Source organism: Pleuronectes platessa, chromosome 3 (assembly GCF_947347685.1).
Source record: "Pleuronectes platessa chromosome 3, fPlePla1.1, whole genome shotgun sequence".
NCBI classification, from domain to species: Eukaryota; Metazoa; Chordata; class Actinopteri; order Pleuronectiformes; family Pleuronectidae; genus Pleuronectes; species Pleuronectes platessa.
This window is the reverse complement of record NC_070628.1, coordinates 4532487-4557878: the sequence shown is the minus strand read 5'-3', so window position 1 is coordinate 4557878 and position 25392 is coordinate 4532487. Positions and strand designations below refer to the sequence as shown.

The following is a 25392-nucleotide window of genomic DNA, read 5'->3' as shown; positions in this document are numbered from 1 at the left end:
CCAACACATGCTTCGCGTTGCGGTGGTTAGGCGGGTATTGCTACGGTGAAACGATAACGTCTTCTCGCAGAGTGTGCATATCACCTTGGTTTTACTGAATGTTCGATCTTTGTTTTTTTGGAACACGATCTTCCCGTCCAGAAGGTCCTCAGGTTCATCAGAATTATCCATGTTGTTTGTTTGTTTGAATGGCAGCTGCCGTCTGACTGCATTAGAGCGGCGACTAGTGCAGAGGCGGCGGAATTGGAAGGTCCTTCTGCGCATGCGTTAAATGCGTTAAAAAAAAAAAACGAATTAATCCTGTAATTTAATCATAACGCGTTAACGCGTTATTTTTCACAGCTCTAGTAATAATAGAATAATAGAAATACGCACCAACGCACTTTTAGCTCTAAGAGTCATTTTCATGTGACAGAACTACTCAAACATCTCCCCCGGCATTGACAATGATACAAAACATCAACTAAGACCAGTTGAAATTAGGAGAAGTGAGAATATCCGGTTCCTCTTTAATAGGAGAACTTAGCAGGGCATTTCGGAAAAGTTATAACCTTCCACTTCCTTTCATGGAAGCCGGACAAGCAGCACGAGGAAGCAGCGACCTGGTCCTTTATCTCGACTCTTCCAGTCAGAGGGAGTCGCCGTCTTATCCTGGTCGTTACTGGTGAGTGTGTCGATCCGACAAAGAAATTATTTCTCTTATCTTGCTAAGAACATGGAGTCTAAAGGCAGAGAACTGTCCCTGTGAGCAACCTCGTCCAAAAAGTCCTAAATTCTTACTTTCTTAAATCATCTGTAAAAATAAAACAGGGAATCTGATATAGTCGTTCTAGCAAAAAAGTAAAAAGTCAAATATTGGACAATTGTGACATGTACTTAAACACTGTATTAATATATTTTTCTATTTTATTGTTACAATGTGAATAAATGTCTGATTCTCAACAGAACGCTTTTCATGATGAGTTCACACATTCTCCACTTGAGGGCAGCAGAGCACTAGAACAGTTTTTCACTACAGTTCATGTTACAGCTACAGCCTGAACTCATCTAGTTCAACACGTGCCCTTACTTTTATTTGTTATCTTGTGTGCATAACTTAATCTAATAAGAATTCATGTGCGTCTCTAATGACTTCAGATGCACGCAGTCAACTTGATGCACAGAATGTTCTATTTTCACCTTGAAGAGTCACATGATCAAATTTGTTCTGCTCTTATATGAAAACACAGGTTTGTCATCAGCGGGAATTATTTGTTGGACAAACTCGTCTTCTCAAGGTTATTGTGTGTTAAAGTTTGTTGATTGTGTGGGAACAAATCATCTTGTGCGATTAAAGAGAAAATCCCTCGTTGGGAGTTTTAGGTTCTTTTCACTATCTCACAATGTTGAAGAAAGTGAAACAGATTCCTGGATCCAGCCCCTTGATCCAAAATCCGCCCCACAACTGAAAGGGTTCTTCCTTGGATCCGGCCCCAGCACTTCTGAAAATATGATGGAAATTAGTTTGTTAACGAACACAGACAAAATCATAACTCCAACAGGAATCCTTTAAGTTTCAGATCGAAGGGATTTTCGAGTTGACAGTTTTGGGTTTTGTTTTTCTACATTTAGGGGAATTTCCTCGGCACCTAAATTAGGAGAACACACACTTCTGTCACTTCTAAAAACATGTGATTGTGACACGGCCTCTTGGAAAGTATCACATGTCGAACGGGGTTTCCAGGTCCTTGATTCACATCTATTGAAACATGGATAACGTGTCACCCAGATGCGGCATCACACCTCGTTCACAGAAACCACACTCAACCACTCTTTTCCTGTAAGTCATTTCATATCAGCTCAGATCCTCAGAGAAGAACGTAGCTTTTTTAGCACACCCGCCATGGACAGGACTTCTCGACCGCTGTGTGTGTGTTAGTCTGACAGAACCGGCCGAGTTCTCGCAGGACGGGTAGGTTCTTCTATGAGTGAACTGTAATTGAGCCAGTCTGTGGGAGGAAGTGAGGCTTTAGCAGAAGTGATTGTGAAGTTTTTACAGGACGATAGAATCGAGTGTGGTTGGTTTATGTGATGAAGAAAGATTAGAACGGATCGAAATGTGTATATACTGTGTGTGTGTGTGTGTGTGTGTACGTGTACGTGTGCGTGTGCGTGTGTGTGGTTGTCTGTCAGCGATAGTGACCTTTAAAACATTGAATCTTTCTGTGATAAGATCCACAAATGAAAATGTTTTTCTCTAGATCTTGCATTTTCAAAGAAACCCCCCCAAAAAGAAGAGTTTACTGGATCTGACTGGAAATGTAATGGCTTCTTTTTCTTGTCTCATAGAAATCTGTATCCGCAATATTTTGGCTTCATTTTCTGAAACAGGAGGAATCCATGTTTATATCTATATATTGAAACTAGCATCTCAGCTGTCACTGTGGCATTCTGAATGAACAGACCTAAAATGACAGAAGGCAACTATGAGAAAGTAGCTTGACGTGTACTTTGACTTTTTAGTTTGGTCCATGTCCCGACAACCAACTTTGAGGAGGTGGGACTTGTGACCTATACTGCATCCAACCACCAGGGGGTGATCCAGATATTTGGCTTCAGTTTTGGGGGGCTGTCATGTCGTCCATCTTTATGTATACAGTCCATTAGAGGCTGGGACTTTAGAAACCTTTGCACCAGTTTCATCGAGAACGTGAAGCATGAGGAGAGTTTTTTTTTCTTGTTACAACATTAGCTTACTGGGAAGAGAAAAGGATGAGGAAGTGGTTTGTGTGTGTGTGTGTGTGTGTGTGTGTGTGTGTGCTTTTTGGTGCGTGTGTAGTTTTTGTGGTTCGATTTCCTTGCTTGTCTCTATGAAATGGAGCGAAAAGAGAGAGAAAGTGAGTAGAGAGCAGGTTGGGGGAAGTCCAAATGTCAGAAGAAGATAAAAAGGTAAATGAAACTTGTTATGGTTTTGAAAAAAGTCGTCTATCGAGCACAGCACTTCTTGAATTGAGATTAGAAAGAGTTGAAACCCCCCCAGTGATCTGCTGGCTGTGCTCATATCCAGGATACTGCAGCTTCATGTCTGGATAGTGGGAGGAAGTGGATATATATATATATATATATATATATATATATAAAGAGTATTATAAATCATTATATATATATATATTGAGCTCTTCAGAGGATCTATTCAGTTGAGAACTTGAAAAGGGAACTTGGTTGTCTTCCTGGTAACTGACACGTTCGCTCGTTTCCAATAAAACACGCTAATGGAAATGTTCACTTGATGGTGTGTGACATCCCCTCAAAGATAAGGTAAATTAATCTGTAATCTGAGACCTGTCGTTTTAAGAATAGTAAGTCTAGTACGCAGGAAGTGCATCATGAAACATTTGGGTTCTCAGAAAAAAACGTTGACCTTCATCCTTTGTTAAACCCACAATAACAGGGGAGAAAACCTGTGGCTTCCCCTGTGCATGAAAATGGAAAAATACAAAAATATGTTTAAATGTTGTTTGCACAAAAAGTTAGGTTTTATAGAAATGTATTCTTACTAATATGTTACACACAGACACACACGCACACACACACACACACACACACACACACACACACACAGACATACACACTATTATGAACGCACTGTGACTATACTAACCCTAACTTATCCTTTAAATACCCTAAAAACAAAGAATAACCATTTTAGTTTGTATGTAGGACTTTAAAAAGTATTAATAGACAAATATGCACGACACAAAATGTAAATACACCTTTACTCACAGGTTAATGGAGGGTAAAAGAAGAAACTGCTCTGAAATGGGAACATACGTGACCACAGTGCGACAAACTCACCTCTGAGTTTGGGGGGGGGGCGAAAGAGCTAGATTCACATATAGAGTCATCGTGATTATTGTTTCTCAGAAGTGACCTGCAGCGAGTGTGACCATTATTTCCACATCCTCTTTGACACTTGCCTGACGTTCTCTTCCAGGGAGTCAGGTGGAATGAAGCCAGCACCGTGAAGCAGCGTCATCGACAGGTGAGGCAGTTAAAGTCTTTTAGTGCAAACGATGGACTACAGATGTAGAGCTTGGATTAGTTTTGTACTTTCACATCTTTCACAATACAAGAGTAAACCTCCATGTGTGAAGAATAACAAACATCTCACCTCTCAGCGAGTGGTGCTTGATGTGGTGACAGGGGTGAAACTAACTACTGAAGCTTTTTCAATACTAAAATCTGAAATCTACTTTTAAAATACAAATCAAAGGGGATCTAAGTGCTGCTGTACAGGACTCTGGATCCCAGCTACAGGGGGGGGGGGGGGGGGGGGGCTGGAAATTAATTAAATCAAACTTAAAAGATAAAAAAAAAATCCAAAGTGTTGATCCTGAAACTTGAAGTTTGACTAAACATAGAATTATATTTATAATTCATAAGAAATGTGGAACATTCAAACAGGTGTTTGTCAGCCATGGAGCCAGACTGAGGGCAGATGTGAAACATGTCTATTTCTGCTTTCTTACCGTGGGCGTCACGGGTATCTATATCTTGACGTCTTTGTGGTCGGGGGTTATTTCAGAACGTTATCAGCAGGTTACAGGTATAAAATATGACATGTAATCCCTCTCTCACTCGTCCTCGGTTGCATCTGCTTCATCTGCACAGAATGAGAAGGAGGAACCAGTGAGCTGCAGGCCGGAGCAATCCCACACAACAATCCCCGGAGGTTTTAGATCTCCCAGAAAAAACACCCCTCATGATTGATGACACAACAAATGGAGAGAAATAAGAAAATAGCTCTGCTGGTTCTTCTCGCTGTGCTTCAAGTCCTCAGCGTCAGGACGGAGGATTGTCCCGACCAGCCGGATCAAAGTAAGTGATTTAATGATTTTATGAAAATATCTTTCTGTAAAAAATCTCACATGACAGATTTGGCATTTCACTATTTCCCCACAGATCTCACCTGCCACACTGACTACAACCATTCCATCACTTGTGTGTGGAACAGTGCGTATGAGCACAGGGAGGCTCTGTGCACACTTCACGCCAAAAGGTTAACTGATAATGCAAGGTAAGGACCGAAACCACAAAGATATCATATATGTTCTCAAGTAACACAGCATGCAGTGAAATTAGCGTAGTTTTTTCCCCTTTTTTATTAGTCGTGCATACAACGCTTCCTGTAACCTGGAGCCCGCTCATGTGTCCGGACCGGCGCTGAGGAAGTGCACCTTGGACTTTAAAACAAGCTACAAGGTAAGTTTGAAATTCGAGATCCTCTGTGCAAATCAAATGTGAGACAAATGTTCCTGTATTTTTCATTTGCTTCAAACCTGTCTAACGTGCAGGGACACAGCATCTATACATTTAAACACCTCTACTGTGTTCGAGAGGTGATTTTGTGAGTGTCAAAGTTCAGCCAAGTTAAAAGCCGACTCCCCCCCTAGTCCAGTCCATACTGCCAATGCCTCACATTTGCATAATCATGTCAAGTTTGTTATGACACAGAACAAAGTCAGGGAAAGTGATGTGTTTTGTAAATTGGAGCATGTTTCAAGTGATAACACAAACCCAGATCAGAGCGGAACGTGTCTCCTTCAAAGCTCTTATTCAGGAGAGAAACTGTCCAGCAGCTCAGATTCATTTACATGTTTTTCATATTGTATTAACATTAATTTTTTTAATGTTTCTCAGTTCCAGGCCTTTCACATCCTGTCCATAAACCTGGAGTGTGCCCCTGCAAAGCAGATTTTGACCATCTGCTTCAAGCCAAGCTGCCACAGTGAGTGTGATGAGTGAGTGTCTGTGACTTACCTTGTGATCCATGGTGACCAACAAATCATTTGTGTGATCCCGCAGTCAAGCTGCATCCTCCAGGTGAACCGGGAATCAACGGCACCACCGCTTCCTGGATCTCTGAAGTGGAGAAGCACGAAAGAATCAAAGTTTACACTGGCCAGCTGCAGTGGAAAAGATGGGATCAGTCATGGAGTGTGTGTATACATTGTGCTTGTTTTAATACAGTGTGCGTGTGTGTGTGTGTGTGGTAAAACTAAGTGTTTGGAGATCTTGAGAGTGAATCTTGGATGATTTACTACAGTGGCCCTGAAGGTCAAAACCAAACCACATGTAACGATATTGTGTTGTTTTTAAAATGTTGGATTGGGTTTTGTAAAATGTTGTACTTTGTTTCGGGATGTTTTGTTGCGTTTTTCAAAATGTTATTTTCTAAAGTGTTGTGTTGTGTGAACTGTTGTGGACTTTTGACCCTCAGGGCCTCTCTAATACTTACACATGATCTGTAGAAAACCCAAACATCAGTGGACGGACAGACGTGTTGAACGTCCCTCTGTTTGTTTTTCTTCTTCACCAGGATCCCTCTGTGCAGACTAAGCAGACAAAAAGCAAAAGCTGTGAGTTGAACTGCACGGCACAGCTGGACGATGAGACGCTCACACTCGGAGAGAAGCACGAGGCACGTGTTCGAGTGAAGTCTAATGAAGACTGTGGCGTGTCAACGTGGAGTGAATGGAGCCCTACTGCATCATGGGTGTCCCCTGTGGGAATCAGAAGACCACCATCACAACTAATATCAAGTAAATGTTCAATGTCAAGTATAACCAAAATAAATTGGTTAATTCAACCTAATTTCCGAGATAAATTTAGCATTTGGAGATTTGTTTCATGTCAAGAATTCCAGGGAAGGAAACCAGCTGGACGAACTTTACATGAATAAAGAAAAACCGTAGATTCTCTTATACGACATGTCAAATAAGCTTATTCTCTTTTTGTATGCACACAACCCAGCTTTGTCACACAGTGTGCCGACCTCTGAGCTAATGAGAAGCCCTGTGTTCGTCAGGTTTAACTGGAGGCATATTGGCCGTGATCATCGGGGGTGCAGCGCTGGCCTCGATTCTGGCCGTCATCCTCTTTAGGACTGAAAAAGCCTCTTGGTGAGCAGACACCACCACACAGAGAAGACATCTGTCCTATACGTGCATTGAATTCTGTGTTTCCTGACAGCTACCATGTCATCCTGTACTTCAGGGTTTACGAGAAGATGAGAGGTCCAGACCCTGGAAAGTCCTTCCTTAAAGATGTCAATTTCCAGGTGAGCATATTCAATTCTTTCAATCTTAGTGCTCATCGCTTGATTTAGTTTGTTCCAGTGTATTCTAAATAAAGAAACACTAGATTCTGGTGTGAAAAGGAATATTACAGTATTCCTTTTCACATATTTGGGCAACAGAACAACCAGCGTGACTCTAACGTGTTATTAAAATAGCTTATTTACCCATTTATCAAATGCAGGAAATGAGTTGTGTTCATAGGGAGTTGCGTCCAACTACCATACACATGTTAGTCCAATGTCACCTCTTCAGCAAGTCAGTAATAGCTCTGTCTGTCATTGGTTGTTGGGGCAGTTAGCGTTCGGTGGTTTCCACAGATAACTGGCTGATAACCGCCTGCTGGAAAATGTTAAAAATGTTAAACAGTGAAAGGTGTGAACCAGCTGCACAGCTCTCTGCAGGTTGGTCACCACCAGCAAACGCTTTCTGACAAATCCACAGTATCGTTTTAATGATGGAAAAATCTCAACACATATTAAAGAAGGCAGAGAACCAAACTAACAGATGTGCTTATGTGGGATGTGAAACCAGACAGAAAAAAATAATCATCAGACAAAACATACGTGGCATTTACAGAATCAAGAAAAACAGGAAGAAGATAGAAAACCTCATGAGCCACCTATAGTTCTCCTTTTACAGTTGATTTTTGCAGGTTTATAACCTTCTAAATTGTTTTTGTTATGCATATTGTTAATCACCTTGATGCCTCCTCCCACCTTATCTCTTCCAGAACTGGTTGAGCCCTCACCTGGCAAACGAGTCCTTTCTCTCCTCCAGGAAAGTGGAGGATATCTCCTCTGTGGAGGTGGTCTCCTCCGTGGATGCTGCCACACTCTGCAGCAAAGAGGTGGCCCTGCTGGCGAAGATGAGAAGTGAGAGCCTCTGCCAGTTGACCAGCTCCATCTTTCTGAACCCCAGTTACTCCCACCTCTGTCCACCTCCACCTTTCCCCCTGCCCTCTGCCTGTGATGCACCTCACAGTCTGGGTGACGGCAAAAATGCAGAACAGGTTAGAGAGGAGGAAAGAATGAAAGAACTGGAGATGCTGCTGCTGCTTTCCAAAGGCAACAGCAGCAGTGAGCCACTGCCAGTCGTTTCTGACTATGAGAAGGTTGAGAAGCTCCAGGTGGAAGGCTTGAGGCTCCAGAGACTAGACTCAGGGATGTGCAGTGGTGAAGAGGTCAGTCAAGAGAGTCTGGAGGCCGATAACATCAATGCCAATAAGAGTCATGACAAAGCACCGGAGGAGAATAAGGGAGGAATCGGACCAGTCGATTTTCAGAAACTGTTTGGAGTCAGTGGAAGCGCTTTTGGCAAAGGGTCAATTCAGGTTTGTTCCGACTACGAGCAAGTGCAGAGGCTGCAGCCGGAGAGCCCGGAGCTCCCCAGCCAGGATTCAGGGGTTAGCAGCGGGGGCGAGGAGCGGGCGAGCCACGATGAGAGCCTGGAAGACGAAGACAAGTCCAGCGAATCCACACACTTCCTGTTTCCTCCACCTCTCGCCTCAAGTGCTCTGCCACGTTCAGGGATTTCTTTCCCACAACAGTTCTCTGGTTTGAGTCCAAGTCCAAGTCTCAGACCCTCCGGTGACGGATACATGCCAGTGAAACAGGAACCGTGTTGAAAATAAACTGAAAACTTTTCATCCATCAACATGAAACGTGAAGCACTCGATGACAGCTGGAGACGTTTAGCTCGTGCAAGTTCTCAATAGTTCGGCCGATTGCAGAAATCAAACGTTTGACTGTCACAGATGAAGAACGTAGCAGGAAACTTTCCAGTCACACTTTCTACTCTGTGTTCTTCTAACAACTGATTCGGATGTTTGTGCTCTTCAGCTAATTTCAGATTAGATTACCCAGAGTTCAGTGCAGGTGTGAAAGCAACACCTCTCACAAAATATCATAGATTTATGAAGTGAGCGATATCCTTCAATGTAGGGATGACGCTCTTTTTGAAAAATGAAACAAGCTTATTTCCAGTTTATTTGATATTCTTTGAATGTGTTTGTATAAGCTTCTGAAAAATTTCTATTTTATTGTAGTATAACTTTATGTGAATGGGTTTTTATGATATCATGAGAGTCTGAATGATAATTTAAACAGCCGATATCTTTCATGGATATATATATATCAGTGACTGATTTACCTCATATGCATTAAAGCTGTGTATGTTATTTAAAATGGTTGTATTTGTGTTTTATTTTTATATATATATATTTATAATAAAGGATATGATTAAAAAGTAAAGCATCAAGCCTCAATTGGATTTATTTACCATAGGGGTCAGAAAACAACATCCTAGGAATCATTGCCAATACATTCAAAGACACACACACACAGACTGAGTAAAATCCATAGGTTGGGCGCTGCACATTATATATACAATTTTAGGTAGCTCTAGAAAACATACCAAATTAATTATATGGCTGGATCAAGGCCATGAAGTCAGTGCATTCACTGCTTTTTAAGAATTTAAGACCTGCAGAGCCTCTCGGCCTCAGAGGGTTTTTCTCTCGGTGCAGCTGACTCACGTCATGGCCCCGTTGGGATTTCTTGTTTACATGGAAGGTGAAATGAACTCTGGGTAACGGGTTGGGTATCTTACTGGGCGAACACAACTTCATTCCCATCAGACCTACCTGTGCAGGGGAGTTGACTGTTGCCAGGTGAAGGCTGAGGATATCAGTGCAGCTGCTGCCTACCTGACTCACACGATGGAGATTTATTCCTCATCTTAATCATCCAGGGACAAGGGAAATAACGACTTTTTGAAAAATACTTTCGGGCTGACTAACAGATATCGGCCTCGTTCTCTGTCGGAGAGAAGTCTGTGCTAACGTGACTTTCCAGAGATGCTAAATAACAGCTGTTAAACTTGGAGACTCGTATGGACGGTGAGATGGTTTGTCATGGAACAAAGGACGTGGAGTGACGTAATGGGGTTCAACATCACACCTGCTTCTGTGAAGGATGGGGTGAGTGATGCTAAAAACAGAAATACATTTGCAGTAGGAGTTTTATCAGTCGCCATATTCAGACTTCTGTGTGGCGAACTTGATGTTAGAAAGATGGCTGTGCTTGATTTTGCTGTATATTAATTATAGACAGACAGGAATCTCTGAACAATAAACAGAATGAAATAATGAACACAAACCAAAAGGTGTTCTAGGTAGAGGGAGTTTAAGCTAAGACGTGTTAGCTAGAGCAGTGGTTCTCAAATGGGGGTACGCGTACCCCTGGGGGTACTTGAAGGTACTCCAGGGGGTACTTGAGATTTTTTTTTTATATATTTAAAATTAGCATCCATTCAAAAGTCCTTGAAAAATTGTTATTTAACAAATATTCAATAAAATATAAGTGTAAGTTCATGAACAAAATGTTATATTCAATAGGCTTTTCAATTTCATTATCCTAAAAAACAGAGTCTCCCCCATACCGATGGTTTGACCCAACCTGGCACACGCCACCTGTCATCACCTGTCATCACTGCCGCTGCTGAAACACGGAGGGACAAGTTAGCCTGGATGCCAGACAAGCTTAGCCCCGCCCACAACATTTGAGGTCGGGAAGTTTGGTCTGGAGTCGCTACGTTGGGGAGAAATTATGCCCGGTTCGAAAGTGACCGGACCAATCAGATTGTCAGGGCGGGCTTTATACGATGATGGACAGATGATCAACGACAACGTTATCAACCACGTCATCAAAGTGCCCTTGGGTTGAATTCGTTTTCAACAAACATGCCTGCCGTTGGAGAGCTGAGATGTGTAGATGTTGCCATTGAGTCTGTTTTAGAAGACATCGACAGCGCATTCATTTTGAAAGAGGAACACAGAACGTGGAGGCGACGCCAAAGCACCGCGCTAATCCCTATCGCGCCGGCGCTTGGCCGTCACACCGGACACTGAAGCGACGCTGAACCGCCGGGCAGCGCTAATAATATCACCCGTTGATCCAGTAGTATAAAAGCATACACTTACTTGTTGCTCCAACATTAAGCAACAGCGTCCCAACATTTGTCCTCCTTGGTGTTGTCTTTATACAGTATGTTCCGAGGATCATACAACTCACTGCACTTCTCCACTTCAATTATTAATTTAATGTCATCCATGTCGAAGAACTTCTCCGCTGTTAGCTCCGGTAAATGTCGGGTGTCGAGGGTAAATTACGTATTCACCTCTCAAGCCTATGTGGAGAATACGTAGCCCATCACTGCTTGTGTGGCTGTAGTGGATGGGCAGAGGGGGACATTTAATAATGTCATTTGTCAAATTAAAACTCCAGGACAACAGAAGGGGACTTCAAAGTATGGGATGCATATTTGATCATTTATATCATATAAAATATGTCATCAATATCGTTTAAAAATCGTTTTTCAGTGTGTTTCCTGGCGCGATACGCTCGCGTCAAGCGGAAAAAATAGACTCGAAGTCGAAACGATCGCTGCATGGCACGAGGCAGCCTTGGTGCAGCGCGGCGCTTCAGCCTCCGATGTGACCGGCACAAAGTTTTAACATTGGAGTGGATGGGAGCCAACTGTTATTTAAGGCTTGGCGCTGCGCTGAAGCGTCCGGTGTGAACCCGGCGTTAGTAAATAACTCACAATGCGTCGCTTAACATACGTCACATACTACGTTGCTCTGATTGGTTGTAGGTCTATCCAATTGAGACAAGAGGCATTTTTTTTTCTGGTTCAGTTGAAACACGCCCCATAATCACAGCCCACTGGAGCGGTCTCAGACTCACATTCTGACTAGAATTGTGAGTATGACAACGTCGGGGTAGGGACAAGTACCAGAGAAGGCGAAACCAGAGCAGAGAGCCTTCCCTAAACAACACCGTGAGAGCTTGTGCCTCTTCGGAGGGTCGCTAAAACGTAAAAGCTTTCCGTTGTGAAGTTAATGATTCATAACAAGAAGTCCGTGTCTCTACCGGTACCCTTTCAAAATAAAAGCATGTAATACAAAAACGGAAATGAAATTGTATGACCTTAAAGCGAGCAAATATTTCACAATAAAATAACAGAAAGACACTTCAACAATATTAACAATAACATAGATTGGGTTATTTACACTTGTTATTTACACTGTTTTTTCTGTGGGGAGAGATTAGCCAACAGTGGCATTAAGCCACCATATCATCAGCGGTATCTCCAGACAAAACATGAAAGTCATGTTGGTAAGCCACCTGAATTTTTTAAGAGGAAACTTTCTGAATTCAGGTCATCTCAAGACACGATGCGAAAAGCCTCCCATAAGCAAACGGAAACAAGCTACCTGTCAGTATTCTTTTCGATCCTTAAAGAAGATATTTTAAGATGATAAATATTAAAAAAATATGTTTTGAGCTAATCTTTTATTTAAAACTAAGTGTTTAGCTATAATTAAGTTCATGAGTTCAACTTGAGAAAATATCTTTATTATGATCCCAAAAGAGGTCACTTTAAGTTGATAATTATTTTGATGTGCACAAATCTTTATTTATATAGAGATAATAATAAAAGTCTTTAGTTATTTTTATATCTTTTTATTTCCAAATAGTTCAAGAGAGACCACTACAAATGAGCAATGTTATGGACATTGATGGAGTTTTAACATTGGACATTTGAATGTGTCTAGTTACAAGGATTAATAAATCACATTACATCTTTCTTTCAACCAAAAATGCTTTGCGCTGGTTAGGTGGTACTCTGCAGAATTTTTTTTTTCAACGGGGGTACATCACTGAAAAAAGGTTGAGAACCACTGAGCTAGAGGGACGAGAACCTGACCCGTCCTTCTCACGTGTTCTTCTGCGAATGTCTTTCATAGTTTGTCAGGTGGGGGCTTTAAAGGGGAAAGCCAGTAGCTACAATGTAATCTTATGGGGCAACTGTGACATTTCACGAAAAGTCAATGAAAAAGTTATTTTCCAACAAATACAAGTCTGGATCCTCAATAAACATAAATGTCAATGTGGGAGATAAAGCAGCAGAGCCTCCCAACCCAGTGCCTGAATATAACCCACTGGGAAACTATCCCACTCAGAAACTGCGTGAGACAAAACACTTGTGATCGGATTTTATATTGTAATTTGTATCTGTTCTCCTCCACAGGTTGAAGCTGGCGAACAAGCTGTGGCTCCACCCGTCAGGAAGACTCGATCCTTCAAATGTCTCCTGGCCGCCGCCCTCAACCTCCTCATCATCCTCATTGTCGGAGGGGCCATGCTGGCCTGGTACCTCCTGGGTGAGTACCTATTTCCTGTCTTCTCTATTCAGTACTTATCTAGTTTTAATCCATGATTTACTCACCTTCCTCTCCAACAGAGTACCGGGTTTGGTTTGAGGAGCCTCGTGTCCAGCAGCAGTACGCAGCCTACATGTCCATCCTCAACAGGAACTTCACTGCTGATCTATCCTCTCCCAGCAGCCCTGCGTTCTGGAACGAGGCCGTGGGAGTAAAGACCATGGTGAGTAGGGACTGTGGATTCATGTGATGCTGATTTAAACTGGATTAGCTTTGGTAATTTAGTTAAGATTGCAGATTAGGGATGTTGATGGTGTTTTTCTGTTTCTTCTTTTAGGTAGCGAAGATAATGACAGGCTCAAGTCTTTCTCGATACTTCATCGACGCCAGTGTCTTTGCCTTTGCGTACGTGGATCAAACTTTTTCATGTACAGATCAATAATAACTGCAAAAAGGGGAAACCAGTGTGACGGGACTGGCTCGAGTCTGGTACCATCTTAGCTGAAAGTGGATGTTCCTCCCCAGAGCCAGAACAGCCGGGTTTGACCTAACATAGCTCACCGTGTTTTTATCTGCTTTTGTTTGTTTGTTTAACGGATTTGGCAAAAACTACTGGACAGATACCACAAAAGAAGGATGCAATATTGGTCAGAGAAGAACCCATTGAGCAGAATTGGCATCACCCTCACTAGTCACAATCATTAAGTTTTCAAAACTTAAAACAGATCATCTGGCTCACCAGCGGGAAATAAATTAGTATCCGTCCACATGTGCTACACCCTTGAACTTTCCGATTAATGCTAATGGTCGTGGGGGTTGTACTCATTTTTGTTTGTTTCAGAAATGGGAGTGTTGTGGCTCACGTCTGGATAGTGATGTCGGTGCCAAGCAGCCAAGTTGGGTGGCTAACGCAGACGAAGGTCGCTACGAGCCTGGTGAAGGGCCTGAGGGAGGCTGGAGGGTCGGGGGAGGAGGGACAGGAGGTCAGCGTCGATGGATACCTCCTCCACCTCCCTTCACTGTCGGTCAGCGGTGAGAGAAATGGAGGAGAGGGGGAACGTGCATGTTAGATATGAACAATCGTCACTTTGGCATCAGCTTCTTTTGTCTTGAACTTAAAGATTACAGAACTTTAGAGACCTTTAAAAGTATGTTTCTTTTTTCTGAAGGACGTTGTCACAATGAGATGTAATTTCAGTTTTGAAACCTCAGTATTTGTTTAAGTTACGTTTCCAGAAACGAGCACATGACAGAAGATAGCGTGCGATGTTAGCGTCTTGGCTGGGACACTCATAGTCATACGTGGTTAGCCAACGCTGTGCTCTTGGCCTTGGAGGTAAGCTAATGCTAGATTTCTATTGTATTCAGTAAGAGAAACTGAGACAAGCCACAAGGGTTAGAGCCTGTGACGGCCTCATCTGCAGCCACAGTGTGACCCGCAAGCTGCGACACTTTCATTTCTCTTAGTTAACCACAGACACACAACAACACAGGGCTTCTTTTGTTCTCTACATGTAGCGTAGTTAACTTTTGTTAATCATTGAGTTTTAGATTAATCTCATTTTCTGTTTCACCAGTTCTGGGGAGGTCTCCTAACGTCCAATGCTGGGCTCATCTGGCAAAATGGTTTGACCCAGGAAACAATGGATTTAAATACAGGAAGTGCCAATAAGTGTGAAATTGGGCTGATCCCCCAGTATATGATCCCTTTAGTGAGTTTGTTAGTTAGTTAGTTGGTTTGTTCATATTTATATCAGTTCCTTTTACCTCTAACCCTTGTTTGTGGGAAATTGAGTTTCCTCTTTCTCGGGCTGAATTAATTCCTTGTTTTCAGAACCATCTATGACTCAGTGACTTTTAGCTCATTCTCTTACACGAGCTAATGATTGTTCCTGGCCCCCACGGAATCTTAGGTTTAATAGTTGCCAGCTATGCTAAAATCCATAGTTTAAGCACACGATTTATCATTATCATCCGTATGCTTTCCCTAAGACTGTTCCTACCACCAGAAGGTGTTGTCCGGTGGCCTTGTGGCTCTCAGTGGCCCCGACACACAGCGTTCCTCCTGCCGGTGGCACCTCCAGGCGGAACCTGGCTCCCAGCTGGAGCTTCGCATGGTAAGACTGCTGCCACAGTGCCGGGACCGGCTGTCGGTGTTCGATTCCCTCACCCCCACCGATACTCGCCTCATCGCATCGTGAGTCTCTTTCATGGATCTTTCACCGGCTGTGACAAATTAGCTCAATCCTGACCCTCTGTGTGACGATGGTTCACTGGCGTCCACCTTTAGAGAAATGCAAATTCTCCTATTTTTATCTTCTCAGTGTTGATGGCTGCAGTCGACTGGAGAGTGTGCTCAGAATCCTTTCTTCAGGGGAGTGGATGACTGTGGTTTGGACACAGGAACTTTACAACAACATGGACTCCTTCTCTTGGTCCGCACAGGCCCGGGACCGCCAAGGTAAGACCATCAAACCACCCCACCTCCCTAACTAGTCCTAAAATCCTCCCACTAGCATGCTGACCCAGAGGTTGACGGCCAAGGTGTTGGTCAATGGGTTCTCTCCTCAGAGATCTGTGAAGCTCAGGCCTGGATGCCAGAGAATTCAAGATGAACTTTCTGGATTCATATTGTGAATTTAAATATTTCTCTCGCAGAGTGTAACTCCACCATAGAGCTGTGGGCAGTGTCAGGGTACCAGGGGACACTGAGGACCCCCTTCTACCCAAGCTACTACCCTCCAGACACCAACTGCACCTGGGTCTTTATTGTAAGACACACTACCTCATCCTTTTTCTTTCTCTGCCGGTTGATTTAATGATTGTTGCATTGATGCATGACTTGTTTTATTTGGTGTGTGTTTGCACTTTATTGTATTTTTGTATTTACTCTAGGTGCCCAGTTCATGGATGGGTCTGTCCCTGGAGTTCGACGGCTACAAGTTGAACAGAGCTGGCGACACTGAGGTCTGCACCCAGGGTCAGTGGATCATCCAGAACCGCAGGTGAGCTCCGCCATGCTGAGGCCTGCTGCTGGGTGGGAACTGTTGATTGGTCCAATCGGATGAGTCTAGATTAGATCAGCAGAACTCGTGCAATGGAGTCTGAGAGAGTTTTTTACACTATGAAATTAATACTTGGGTCAACAAATATACTGTAAATGTTGAATTGCGTATCATCCATATCATTACTTGTTATTTGTGTGACTTTATTCGCTTATGTTTCCACAAATTACCACATGTACCATTTTGACGTAGGATCGAAAGGTCAGTGAACCTCAAACTAGACAACAACACGTTCGACCTACTTTAATATTTTTTTAGGCCAAACCTGGAGGCGGCAATAAATAGACCATATACGAAAGTAATCATCAGCACACACGTAGGTCATACACCTGTCTGTGGTGAGACATGTGACAGGAAGCCTGTGAAATGTTCCAAACAGGTCACGAGGTGCAGACCAACAGCTGTGTGACAGACTCACGTATAAACACCACACACAGACACACACACACAGACACACACACACCCACACACACACACACACACAGCAGACTACTCATCAGAACGCCATTGCAGAAAGGTGCCTATTTAAAAACACAAATAACGAAAGAAATAAAAAATTTAGCGTTCAAATCATCCCACTGTTCGATTCTGTATTGAACAACAGGGGGCAGCAACATCCCATATGTGGCTTTTTACTTCAAAATGATAAATCGTTTGTGTTTTTCTAACTTCTCGTCGACTCTGAAGACAAACGTACAGTAAGTGGAGTTTTGATCCTCGCGTCTCTGTCCCTTGCTTAGACTGTGCGGGACCAGGAGTCCACAGCCGTACATTGAACGACTGTCCCCGCTGTCCAGGGTGGTGACCGTCCTCCTGACGTCCCAGGTGTCCCTCACAGGGCCGGGCCTTCAGCTGCACTACAGCGTCTTCAACCTATCAGATCGTAAGCTGTGGATGCAGGACAGACACAGACAAGACGTTTAGACAAGAGAGACGATTGGACTGTGCTTCAGTTGTGTACATGTTATCTAATTGTGTGTCTGTGTGTTGTGTAGCTTGCCCAGGCAGGTTTCTGTGCACCGTTACTGGCCTGTGTGTTCCTGCCTGTGATGGAATCAAGGACTGTCCCAATGGACTCGATGAGAGGAACTGTGGTATTTCCATCAATGCTCGTTTCGACATAATGTATTTTTTTTCTTTGAGACACAACAACAATAGATAAGTTCACCGAAGCCCAGTAAAGTCCAACACATTTATACGTTTGAGCCATTTACTGCCAAATGAAACTGGTATTTTATAACAGGACTTCCTGATTGTGTTTATTCTTGACACGAGGGTACAACAGCACGGTGTATTCAGGGGTGAAACAAACCACAAGCCTCCACCACACAACTTGTGGTGCCACTTGTGACGGTTGAGCCAGTTTTATGTGACAGAACTGGCTAACTGCAGAAACGTTTAAACATTTGAGACACGAGCCTCGTGGATGTGCCGCTGCGTATGAAAGCAAGCTGGCTTTAAAAGTCAGAGTGATGCTAATCAGATTTGATGGGCCTGCTTCTTCCCCTTGATTTCTTTTCTCCACTGTGATGGCAGACGGTTCCTCACAGTATAAAAACATGTGGCATTTGGCAGCTCATTAAAATACAAGGCCAATATTAGTTTTGTTCTTTATGTGTTGATATAGCCGGGTCATGAAGTAGCCTCGAAAAATACTATAAAAAGCCAGTTATTGCTTTTTTAAACAGTATTTCAATCGCATAGATTGTCATATTGTGTGTGTGTGTGTGTGTCAGTGTGTGTGGCTCAGTACCAGTGTCCAGAGGATGACAGTAGATGTGTGGACTACACCAAGTTGTGTGACCAACAGCCGGACTGCCCTGGAGCCTCAGATGAGATGAACTGCACTCAAGGTAACACACACACACACACACACACACACACACACACACACACACACACACACACAGCACATAAGATAAATGCTTCTTTACATGCTGTTGTGTAGAATATTTACTGGAGGTCATGGGTAATGTGACACTGGGACACACACAGGTTGGATACGTGCTGCAGCAGTTTGTGTTTTCATCTGTGTGTGTGCGTGTGTGTGTGTGTGTGTGTCCAGGTGTACAGTGCACAGATGTGACGTATGTGTGTGCTGATGGAACGTGTCTGAAGAAGCCAAACCCAGAGTGTAATTCTGTTGCCGACTGCCCAGACGCCTCGGATGAAAAACAGTGTGGTCAGATAACACAAACACACACACACACACACACACTTTGCAAATAAAGACAGCAAGTACATGCTGAATACTGTCTGTATGTGTCTGTGTGTGTGTGTTTGTGTGTGTGTGTGTGTGTGTGTGTGTGTGTGTGTTCAGACTGCGGCCTGAGGAAGGCCTCCAGTCGTATTGTCGGGGGCACAAACGCCTCGGAGGGGGAGTGGCCATGGCAGGCCAGCCTTCAGTTGGGGGGGGCCCACATCTGCGGGGGGGCGCTCATCTCCAACCAGTGGGTGGTGTCCGCCGCCCACTGTTTCTATGACGACCGGTACGTGCAGGAAGAGAGAGAGTGAGGAGGAAGTGGTGGGATGAGCGAGGTGTTATAAAGTGCTTCCTCAACAAACAAATTAAATTAATTATTAATTACTATTTCTCTGTTTTCTTTGAATTTACTTTTATTTGCAGTGCTTTTGTCGTGTTTTTGCTGTTCAGACTTTAAGTTTAAAAGCTTGTTTGACTCGAAATCAGCATATTTCTGTATTAATACACATTTCTATTTATGACCAGAACTGACGGGCTGGACCGAGGCCAAACTTATTGCTGCAACATCCTGTGGAGGATTAAAAACTGCTCGGCTTGTTTTTTTTTTACTGTTTTATAATTAATAATTAGTAATGATTAAAGTTTGCATTTACTGAGTCGTAAAACTTTTATGAGGCTTTTGTATGCAAAATAAATTTACTTTTAAAAGACATGAAAGAGGTAAATTATCTAGATACTGAATCTTGGGATATTTAGTTCTTAATCGATAGAGAATGAACAAGTGTAAGATAAAGCTCCTATAACATATGACAAGTGACCTTCTCCTCCTCTTCCTCCTCCTCCTCCTCCTCCTCCTCCTCCTCCTCCTCCTCCTCCTCAAGGCACAGCTCCGCCTCCTTGTGGAGAGTCCACCTGGGGAAACTCCTCCTCAGTCCCAGCAGCCCCACAGAGGAGGTGGCCCGAGTCCTGGAGATCCATCTCCACAAAGACTACGACAACAGAACCCACGACTACGACCTGGTCCTCCTGAAGCTGGACCGCCCCCCCTCCCCTCCGCAGGCTGGACCGGCTCTTCCCGTCTGCCTGCCCCCGCCGACCCACCCGCTGGAACCGGGCCTGCTCTGCTGGGTCACCGGCTGGGGGGCTCTCAGCGAGGGGGGTGAGAAGGGAATGGGAGGGTGAGGTGTTGGTACACAGTGGGATTTTAGTATTAAAATAGATTATGGACATTTCCTACATATACTGGGAGCGGTTGACCAATCAGACCACTCTGGGCTTTATGGGAGGGGGGGCTTTAAAGAGACAGGATGTAGTCTCAGACAGAGGCTGAAAAGAGGATCTGCAGCAACCGACAGTTTGAGGAAAGAGATGTGAACCTTTAATAGTAATAACAAAGTTAAAAAATATCATGAATTAGTCTCCTTTGAATAACAGACTTTTAAAGAAGAAGAAACTACATCTAAGTCCCACAGTCTCATTGCAATTAATTCCAATGAGTAATCAGAACTCACTTTAGCTCATGAAACAAATCTTTTTTCAGCAGATTTTTGCTCCAAGTTGTTCAAATGCTAATAGTTACATCCTGATCAATTGTATTTTCATGATCACCACAAGAAATTCAAAAATCTGAGTGCAAACCTCTAATCTTTAAAAATCTTTTCCACAGGACAAAAGGTCAAGGAATGTTTGTATTTAAAACAAAATATATTAAACCTTCACTGAACCTTGTAAAAAGACACTTATACAATAACTATGCAGCTTTATAAACATTAACAATCCTAAAGTGGACTTTTATTTGGTGCAGTTGACTTGTAGGTTTCATTTATATGGAATTAAGTCCAAACACAGGTTTTTTTATTGTTTCGCTATAAAGTTGTTTAATTCCTGTTTCTGGACGAATATAAAACTTTATGTTCCACTGGCTTTTTTTGTGTTATGCAATAATAACACATTATTTTCACAGGAAGTGCTCTTATGTTGTTTTGTGTGGTCTTTAAAAAAAAAAAAGTCAGTTCATCAGTCGCACGTTTAATGTCACACCTAAAGTTTCCTGAGAATTGACGGGATGTTGTTTTGCTTGTTGTTGTGATAAACATCCATAAGTTTAATGTTTGACTTTACAAGGTGAGTTCTGGTCAAGTTGAGGAGTCACTGAGGAGCTGACGTCCAGAAGTCGAATTAAAACAGAGCAGTGAAGACGTCAGTAACTTGAGGGAGAAGGGAAAATATAGTTTATTTTTTGTCTTTACTAAAAAGAGGAAAAATCAGTTCTAGACTACTCACTGACCTGTTTGACCTTTGACCTCCTCCAGGCAAAGCCAGTAATGCGCTTCAGAAGGTGGACGTTCGTCTGGTCAGTGAGGAAGACTGCGTCCTCTCCTACGGCAACATTGTAACTCCCAGAATGCTTTGCGCTGGTTATAGCGCTGGAGAGAAAGACGCCTGTCAGGTAGGAACACACACAACCAAAGATTGTTTCCTCTCCACGTCAGTGAAGCTTTAATATAAAGCTGCATTATAATTAATATTGTATCTCAACCATGGATTCAGTTACTATGTGAAATGAAAGATGGCACTTAGGAGCTCCCAGAGAAGTTGAGCCACCATCCTAAATGTTTTCTGCTTTGTTTTAACATTTTTATTTCTCCGGTTAAGTCTTATCTCCTCAGCGTTGCTTTGAGCTGCAGTGAAAAAGCCTTAAAACTATGAGCCCATAAAAGTTTGGCTATTATTTTCTCTCTGAAGCCGACTGAGCCAGGGAGATAATTAGCCGAGCTCAACCCAAACCTGATGTTTTCCCAGATTACCGGCACGTGTAATATAAAAAAAAGACTAGTAAATGGCACAGCCAGTGTGATCAGACCCAAACCCCAATATCATTTCCAGACTTCTGTCCAAACTCAACCCAACTGTGGTCCTGACCCACTCGGGTTGAGACGGCAGACGGTTGGAAGCATGGAGCTGAACACAGTGAATCTGTATTTGTCAGTTGGACAGAAATCACAACTCCACCTCAAACTGCTGCAGTTTCACACACCCAGCAGATAAACAGCACTTTCACGTCCACAGTGTGATCACACTCTCACTCTATAAAAGAGCTGCATGCAGGTCGCTGTGCTGCCCCCTAGTGTCAAGTGTGAGCAAAGCGTTACGTTGTGCACTACAAACAGCTTCCCACTATTCAGTGAGGTTCATATAATATTTAAGCTTTGACCAGATTAGATGTAAATAGAATGATCCACTCGGGGTGTATTCAGTTTCCCCTTATTATCAAGATATGCAAGACGGCAAAACAGGTTGAACTTAACTGGTGTGAGTTGGATGCATCTTGAAAGGGGGCGGCCTCTTCCCCATAAACAGCCCATCAGTTATATTTAAAAGCCAGGCATCCATGCACCAGGTGATTTAACAGCCCAGTCACCAGTATTGACCACCAGCTTTTAGTATTAATGTCTTTATTGAACATAGAGCTGTCATAACTCACTTCATGCCGCTGTAACGCTGCCTGTCTCTGTCAGGGGGACTCCGGGGGTCCCTTGGTTTGTCAGGGGCCGTCCGGTCGCTGGTTACTGGTCGGGGTGGTGAGCTGGGGCAAAGGCTGCGCGCGTCCAGGCTACTATGGCGTCTACACTCGAATCACCAGGCTCACTGACTGGATCAAGAAGGTCATCGCCCCCCCAGTGAGTCCCTGAGGATCCATGTCATCATCATCAGGACAAGTGATGATGTAAATGATGTTTAAGCTTTTCATCTGTACAGTAATAATCATGCCAAAATATAAAACATGTAATGAAATGTGTAATATGATAATACATATTTAAATAAAATAATAGAGCTAGAAATCTTGTTCAGAAATCACTAAGAATTATCTGTCTCTCTCTCTCTCTCTCTCTCAATCTATCTATCTATCTATCTATCTATCTATCTATCTATCTATCTGTCTATCTGTCTCTCTCTCTCTCAATCTATCAATCTATCTATCTATCTATCTATCTATCTATCTATCTATCTATCTCTTCTCCTTCTCTCTGGAAAAGAGCCAAAATCCACAGGAGATATTTGGAAGATCATAATATTTTCCAGTGTAATTATTATTTTATTAGTCTGTAAACCATAACGGCAATCATGCCCTGTGAAGCGTATCAACAGTTCTCAAACTGGCCCCCGGGGGCCACAGAGACCATCCATCATCCCAGTTGTCCACCCAGTAATTGTTCAATGTTTAAAAAATGACCTTCATTCTTCAGTTGGGAGGGAAAGTGATATGATCAGCAATGTTTCGACTTTTGACCTGATTGTGAAAGAGAAATAACTCAGATTATGATGATAACATGATTTGCTTGTAGAATATTCCATTTATATTAATGTTAACATGTTACAGTCTGATTGTAACTTGCTGAAAAATGCTGGTAAAACTCAATAGGGACGTTAAGACATATACATTTTCTTTTCACGCGTCAAAGTGAAATTCCACAAAATGGTGAAACTGGTTTCTCTGTTGCAAAACTTTGCTTTGTTTTGGGGGGAGGGGCACAATAATGCTCCAGATATATCTATAGGTTTTTCACTTATTACAGGAATTCATTTATTGAGGTCAAGGTCATAACAAGTGTCAGGTTGGAATACCAAACCATCAAAGATTTGAATCCTTTCAAAACCAGTCCAGAACCTGCTCCACTTGAATGTCACAGTATCTGCACCTGAATGACAAAGGTTGAGTTTCCTCATTGACAACCCAGGTGGGACTTGAACCCACAATCCCCAGCTTCGGAGGCTGATGCCTTATCCATTAGGCCACTGGGTTGATAGTCTGCAGTGATGGTTAGTGACTAATGACACCAGCAGCCACAGAGATGCACCAACATGATTCTCATCTGAGGTTCATCGTCGATTGTTCTTCTTTTAGAGAAAAAACTAAAATCACACACGTATCCTCAATTTCCTCCATCACAATAAAATGTATTTATTTATTGTTTGAAAATAAAATGCTTTTATTAAAAAGATGTGTCTCTATCCACTGTGTGAGATCGTTAAACCGTTTCCCTGGGAGGTCTCAGGAAACTGTGGCGTCTCAGTTTGCTTTTCCTGCATCGTGAGGAGAGCAGCAGAAAGAAGATGATTGAATCAAAGGAAACGTCTGCAGCCTCTTCAATCAGTTCTTCTTCAGAAAGCCAATCAGTTCTGCATTCAGACGATTCGGCAGCTCATCCTCGTGTCGTACAGATCGGCCTCAGACTCCAATCAGTGTAATTCACCAGGAACACGAGTGTGGTCCAGAGCAGAGGAGTGATTATCAGAGGAGAGGGAGCCAGAAGGAGAAGGTCAGCAGCGTAGGACGTTGATTAAATCATGGACATCGGCCATTTTGCTGCTCTTTTGTTTTGCTTTGCCTGTAACAACAGATGGAGCCGACCTATTTCCAGCCCACACAGTAACAAGTGCCATCTTTCCTCAAATCTCATTAGGCGAGCGACCGCGGCGTTCACATTCATGAACAGACACGCTGCACTGGAACATCATCATCCACATGAAAATCTATTTTTAGAAGTGCAGAGCCTTTGCAGAGCCATATTTCACGAAACACTGTTTGTTTTTCTGCGTCAGTGAAACAAGTTAAAATCGAATAACAATGAGACTCATGTGCTGGAGGGACTTTTGCTTTGAATGTCAGAGTGTTTCATGGTTTTGTTAACATGATTATCTACCGTCAGAGTCTAGAAGCTCATACTTGGAGGAACAATAAGCGAAATGAAGGATACGTTCTTTAAAAATGAGTAAAAATCTCCATATTTTGTTATTCAGATTTTGTACCTCCACCAAGGAAGCTTTGTTTTCATTGCTGTTTGTCTGTTTAGTAAGATTACTCAAAAAACCATTGGATGGGTGGGACACAGGCTAAAAAAGAACATATTGACTCTGGGACCAGGTTTTATTTACGCTCTGGATCCAGGATTCTTCTTCTTCTCATCACTGGGAAGTCAAATAAAAGCTGAGGAGCCCCTGGAGCCCTTGAATGACCAGAGTCTGCAGAGGAGCGGCTGCCAGGTGAAGCCGAAGTTTGACGAATGCCATGACCGACTTTTCTTGGCTGAAGACAGTGATGACAGTCTGCAGATGTTTTTTCTCTGCTCCGTCATCTGTTGGCTGGTTGCAGCTTCACAAGAGTTATCAGGTCGATGCAGGGGAGTGAGAGCAGATACTCTACTTTTCCGAGGGCTGTTGACCCTGGGATGTGGTCGAGGGCTGGAGGAGGTCAGACGGATGCTGTGCAGCAAGGTCATGGAGGCTTTTAGAGGTGAGGAGGAGGGTTTAGTGAATACGCCTTTCCCCTCTTCCTACGACTTAGGGTTAGGGTTGGTAGTAGCTCTACTACAACTTAGCTGGACACTTTAGTCACAGTTTCTAAGGACAAATAAAAGTACACAATTTGCCTGAGCCACAGTGAGCAACCAGACATGCTCCCCTGGGCTAAAGTCCCATGCACAGATCTATAGACCTACACAAACCTCATTCTGGTCCGTTCTCTGTGTGATATTTGGGACGTGGGTGCAGCTCAGAAAACGAGCCCTTGTGTCTAATATCCAACGGCTGATTTGAAAATCAATCCTTCCACTTCACGCTGGTGCAGAGTGATTGTTTGAATGTGTCACGTATCGCCGCAGCAGAGACCTCTCGTCAGAAAGAAAATGATTCAAGGGTTTCAGGCCAAGTGAAAAACGCCCTGAGATGAAATTAAAGTATTCGGCAGTTTCCAAAACGGCCTCTCTGACCCCAGAGCCT

General features: G+C 43.1%; 2 protein-coding genes and 1 non-coding gene across 8 annotated transcripts; 2 read left to right on the top strand and 1 right to left on the bottom strand.

The window, feature by feature from the left end:
• The first annotated feature begins 492 nt into the window (after positions 1 to 492).
• On the top strand, positions 493 to 9301 carry LOC128436870 (interleukin-2 receptor subunit beta). Of its 6 annotated transcripts, none has more exons than XM_053418769.1 (11): positions 493 to 664; positions 3974 to 4021; positions 4651 to 4857; positions 4942 to 5056; positions 5127 to 5241; positions 5680 to 5767; positions 5845 to 5978; positions 6359 to 6581; positions 6848 to 6941; positions 7012 to 7099; positions 7849 to 9301. In XM_053418769.1, the coding sequence occupies exons 3-11, from the start codon at positions 4749 to 4751 to the stop codon at positions 8740 to 8742; spliced, it is 1860 nt and encodes a 619-aa protein (XP_053274744.1). In that variant the 5' UTR covers positions 493 to 664; positions 3974 to 4021; positions 4651 to 4748; the 3' UTR covers positions 8743 to 9301. The 6 variants fall into 6 exon arrangements, with proteins under 6 accessions (XP_053274744.1, XP_053274749.1, XP_053274748.1 ...); XM_053418774.1 differs by having other exon boundaries at positions 496 to 664; positions 7036 to 7099; XM_053418773.1 differs by having other exon boundaries at positions 497 to 664; positions 5148 to 5241.
• A 755-nt stretch (positions 9302 to 10056) lies between these two features.
• LOC128437556 (transmembrane protease serine 6) lies at positions 10057 to 23550 on the top strand. The gene is made up of 17 exons (XM_053419765.1): positions 10057 to 10095; positions 13212 to 13344; positions 13425 to 13567; positions 13682 to 13749; positions 14186 to 14376; positions 15337 to 15541; positions 15669 to 15805; positions 16003 to 16115; positions 16240 to 16349; positions 17150 to 17292; positions 17405 to 17503; positions 18146 to 18262; positions 18475 to 18591; positions 18730 to 18898; positions 19494 to 19771; positions 20925 to 21061; positions 22131 to 23550. The coding sequence occupies exons 1-17, from the start codon at positions 10057 to 10059 to the stop codon at positions 22302 to 22304; spliced, it is 2373 nt and encodes a 790-aa protein (XP_053275740.1). The 3' UTR covers positions 22305 to 23550.
• Positions 23344 to 23416, bottom strand: trnar-ccg (transfer RNA arginine (anticodon CCG)). The gene has a single exon. It is a non-coding gene; the product is annotated as a tRNA-Arg (tRNA).
• Positions 23551 to 25392: the final 1842 nt, after the last annotated feature.

Coding starts and splice junctions, on each gene's coding strand:
- LOC128436870 (XM_053418769.1), top strand. CDS start 4,749: ATGACACAACAAATGGAGAGAAATAAGAAAATAGCTCTGCTGGTTCTT. Junction 4,858..4,941: donor TCCCGACCAGCCGGATCAAA/GTAAGTGATTTA, acceptor ATTTCCCCACAG/ATCTCACCTGCCACACTGAC. Junction 5,979..6,358: donor GATGGGATCAGTCATGGAGT/GTGTGTATACAT, acceptor CTTCTTCACCAG/GATCCCTCTGTGCAGACTAA.
- LOC128437556 (XM_053419765.1), top strand. CDS start 10,057: ATGGGGTTCAACATCACACCTGCTTCTGTGAAGGATGGG. Junction 17,504..18,145: donor ACTCGATGAGAGGAACTGTG/GTATTTCCATCA, acceptor TGTGTGTGTCAG/TGTGTGTGGCTCAGTACCAG. Junction 18,899..19,493: donor CACTGTTTCTATGACGACCG/GTACGTGCAGGA, acceptor CTCCTCCTCAAG/GCACAGCTCCGCCTCCTTGT.